The 3759-nt window shown below is 41.7% G+C and overlaps 1 protein-coding gene across 1 annotated transcript; it reads right to left on the reverse strand.

The window, feature by feature from the left end:
• Positions 1–2028: 2028 nt before the first annotated feature.
• On the reverse strand, positions 2029–3105 carry LOC142463001 (olfactory receptor 5AP2-like). The gene has a single exon (XM_075565196.1). The coding sequence runs from the start codon at positions 3100–3102 to the stop codon at positions 2134–2136; it is 969 nt and encodes a 322-aa protein (XP_075421311.1). The 5' UTR covers positions 3103–3105; the 3' UTR covers positions 2029–2133.
• Between the last annotated feature and the right edge of the window lie 654 nt (positions 3106–3759).

A 3759-nucleotide genomic window follows, 5' to 3' on the forward strand; every position in this document is an offset into this window, starting at 1 on the left:
CAGATTCTGTGCAGAACTCTTCCACGTTGACACAAAATCCATCTCCTGTACGTGACAGCAGTGAGCAGTCGGGAATTAAATCCAGACAATCTAACGATCTAGAACAAAAGTAACAGCCCATCCAGATATGGAAATTAATACATAAATTTAAAGTAACAAAGAGAAATTCTCAATTGCCTCTCAGTGAATACCAATGTGTACAATATTAGATGGATGCAACGTTGTGTGTATAAAAAGACAACATGTTCTCAACTCCAAATCTTTGCAAACACCCAACCTGTTTAACACAGGGAAACTTTCTGTGGGGCTGGTGCACAAACTCAATAAACCCATCCCTTGTATAAAACAGTGTCCTGTTAATGAATGGGACAATAAAATGTAGATACTGTGACAGAGTCCCTGTCTCTTTATGCTGGATTGTAGTGCAGTACTGTATGTTCTTTCCAGCTTGCAACCAGTACAACTCCTTTGGAGAGGTTAGGTGCAGGTGCAGGTGCAGCTAATTAACAGACAGAACTCCTGAATGAACAGGGGGTTTAAAAGGCAGGCAGTGAGCTGCCAAAGAGTGACTTTCCCCAACCATGAGGATACTGGCTGGTCTGGTCCCCAGGCCTGTAGGGAGCAGGGTTTTGGGACCATCTGGAAGTCACACCCAGGAAACAGAATTACCATGGGTGTGAACAAACCCCCTGGATGTGCTCTGCTCCAAGGAACTGGTGTTCCAGACCAAAGGAGGAAGCAGAGCTCTGACGTATCCAGAGGGATTGCCTGGACGGCACACTCAGATAAGGACTTTAATATTGTTCCCTGATAATGTGTTGTATGATTTGGGGCTGGTATCTTAGCTGGCAAGCCACGTAGCTAGGACCTGTGCGGTGTTGTAAGTCTCCCAAGGTGGAGTAGGCTTTCTTTTTATGGTTTGTATTTTGACTTAAAGGGACAGTGTTCCCAATGTGTGTTGTGTTTGTGGAGAATAAACCACTGAAGCTTAGAGCTTAACCCATTGTTTGGCCTCTTACTGACCCTACCCCAAGGCCGTCCAGCCACTGTAAATATAATAAAATGAATACACCTTCCCCTATTAGCATACTCTTTCCACCCTTATCCTCATCCGTTTTGTGCAGAGCTCTTGTTAGTGATGCTTTGAGGTCTTTGTTACTCAGACTGTAAATAAAGGGATTGAATAAAGGGGTAATTAATGTATAAATAACAGACACAAGACTGTCACCTATCCCCATAATAGATAAAGACCACAGAAAGGTGAGACGCGCAAGTGGAGAAAGCTTTGTGTTTCCCTTCCTTGGTCGGGATCCTTTGGTTTGTACGAAAAATGTGTATGTATGGGATACAAGTGATTAATAAGGCAGGTAGTACTAAAAGTAACGCAGCAAGAAATATGGCCAGGATGTTTATGAAGGTGTCAGTGCACGATAGCTGTAACAGGAGGGCAGGTCACAGAACAAGCCCTTGATGATATTTGGGAAACAAATGGTCAACCTGCATGTACAAAGTGTCTGTATCAATGAGTGGGAGAATCCAAGAGCCCACGCCACTGATACCAGTTGGGCACAAACTTCCCAAGACATGACGTCACTGTAATGCAGAGGGTGGTAGATGGCAACATATCTGTCGTAGGACATCCCTGCCAGCAGGAAGACCTCAGAACCAGTAAAAATACAAGAGCTCTTCATAATGTGACTATATCACAGTTATATTGCGCTCCCCATTAATTTCCCCTGTCCATTCAGGAACAAATTATGAACCGTTCTTCATTTGGGTTATTTTTAGCTGCAATCCTAATACCTGCATTTACACACTCATTTATATATTTTTCACAGACTTCACTGATTACATCAGAAATCACTACCTTATAGACGTTTTAGTAATTTATCCCTATCTTTCGAAGGACCTTATAATTCTTGTTAGTTAACCCCATACACACCTGCTTTATTCAAAACCTTTTATTCCCACATTGTACATGTAATATTTCAGTATTAGATATATAAAAAGGAGAAATTCTGCCCAACAGGAAACTTCAGGAATTCTTCAATCCTTATGTAACACTAGCACAGTATATAGCACCTACAGATCCCTCACATACCTATCTCACATTGACGTGAATCCAGAACTCAGCTATAAACTCAGCCTAATGTCTGTTCCTATGTGAAAGTGTTTGTGCAGAGTATTTCTAAGTGCTCCTTTGAGCTCCGTGTTTCTCAGACTGTAAATTAAAGGGTTTAATAAAGGGGTAATAACAGTATAAATAACAGACAACAGACGGTCACTAATACCAGGGTGACTTGGTGCGGGACGTAAATATGTAAATAAAATAGTCCCATAAAAGATAAAGACCACAGACAGGTGAGACGCGCAGGTGGAGAAAGCTTTGTGTTTCCCTTCCTTGGTCGGAATCCTCAGGATTGTACAAAAAATGTGTATGTATGGGATAAAAGTGATTAATAAGGCAAATAAGCATAAAGAAAAAGCTGAGAAAAATATGAGCAGGATGTTTATGAAGGTGTCAGTGCACGAGAGCTGTAACAGGAGGGGCAGGTCACAGAAGAAGCCCTGGATGATGTTTTGGCCACAAAAGGTCAACCTGTGTGTACAAAGTGTATGTATCAATGAGTCAGAGAATCCAAGAGCCCACGCCACTGACACCAGTTGGACACAGATTTCCCAAGACATGACGTGACTGTAATGCAGAGGGTGGCAGATGGCAACGTATCTGTCATAGGACATCCCTGCCAGCAGGAAGAGCTCAGAACTGGCAAAAATCATAAAGAAAAATACCTGAGCTCTGCAAGCCGTTAGGGAAATTGTCCTAAATTCAGTGAGTAAGTCAGAGAGCATCCGAGGGACAGTGACAGAGGAAGAGCCGGCGTCCAAACACGCCAGGTTACCAAGGAAGAAATACATTGGGGTGTGAAGACGGGAGTCATTGTGGATAAGAACAAGAATGAGAAGGTTTCCGGTCAAAGTCATGAGATAGATGAGGTAAAACATCAGGAATAATATGTACCGAATATTTGGGAAATCAGAGAATCCAAGAAGGAAGAATTCATGTGATATTGTTTGGTTTTCCAGTCTTATGTTCACCATGAAGTCACCTGCATTGGAAATCCAAGAACAACACAATATTACAGGTGCTGAGATGATACACAGTAACACAATATTACAGGTGCTGAGAGGATACACAGTAACACAATATTACAGGTGCTGAGAGGATACACAGTAACACAATATTACAGGTGCTGAGATGATACACAGTAACACAATATTACAGGTGCTGAGAGGATACACAGTAACACAATATTACAGGTGCTGAGAGGACACACAGTAACACAATATTACAGGCGCTGAGAGGATACACAGTAACACAATATTACAGGTGCTGAGAGGATGCACTGTAACACAATTTGAACAAATTCAAATGATAGAGACTAAAATTTTCTCTAACATGGGAAAGTAGCTTCACAGCTTATTGAATAAAGGCCATAGACTGAATTTTATAAAGCTGAAATATACCTATATTGTTCTCTAACAAGTGCATTATTGCTAATCTGTAAAAATCATGTTTGATAATATTTTAGCGCTGTAGATATTAACAAGTGTGTATTTCATTACTCACCAGAGCGCATCCTGTGCTGGGGAGGGAGCTGTTCTTGTGCTGGGTGAGGATGTGATGTTTGCTGCTGTAGTCTCTACAAGCCCAGGAATTAGACACAGCCACATGTGCCTCTCTTACCTGTATGTGAT

The sequence above is a fragment of the Ascaphus truei genome, chromosome 11 (assembly GCF_040206685.1).
Source record: "Ascaphus truei isolate aAscTru1 chromosome 11, aAscTru1.hap1, whole genome shotgun sequence".
NCBI classification, from domain to species: Eukaryota; Metazoa; Chordata; class Amphibia; order Anura; family Ascaphidae; genus Ascaphus; species Ascaphus truei.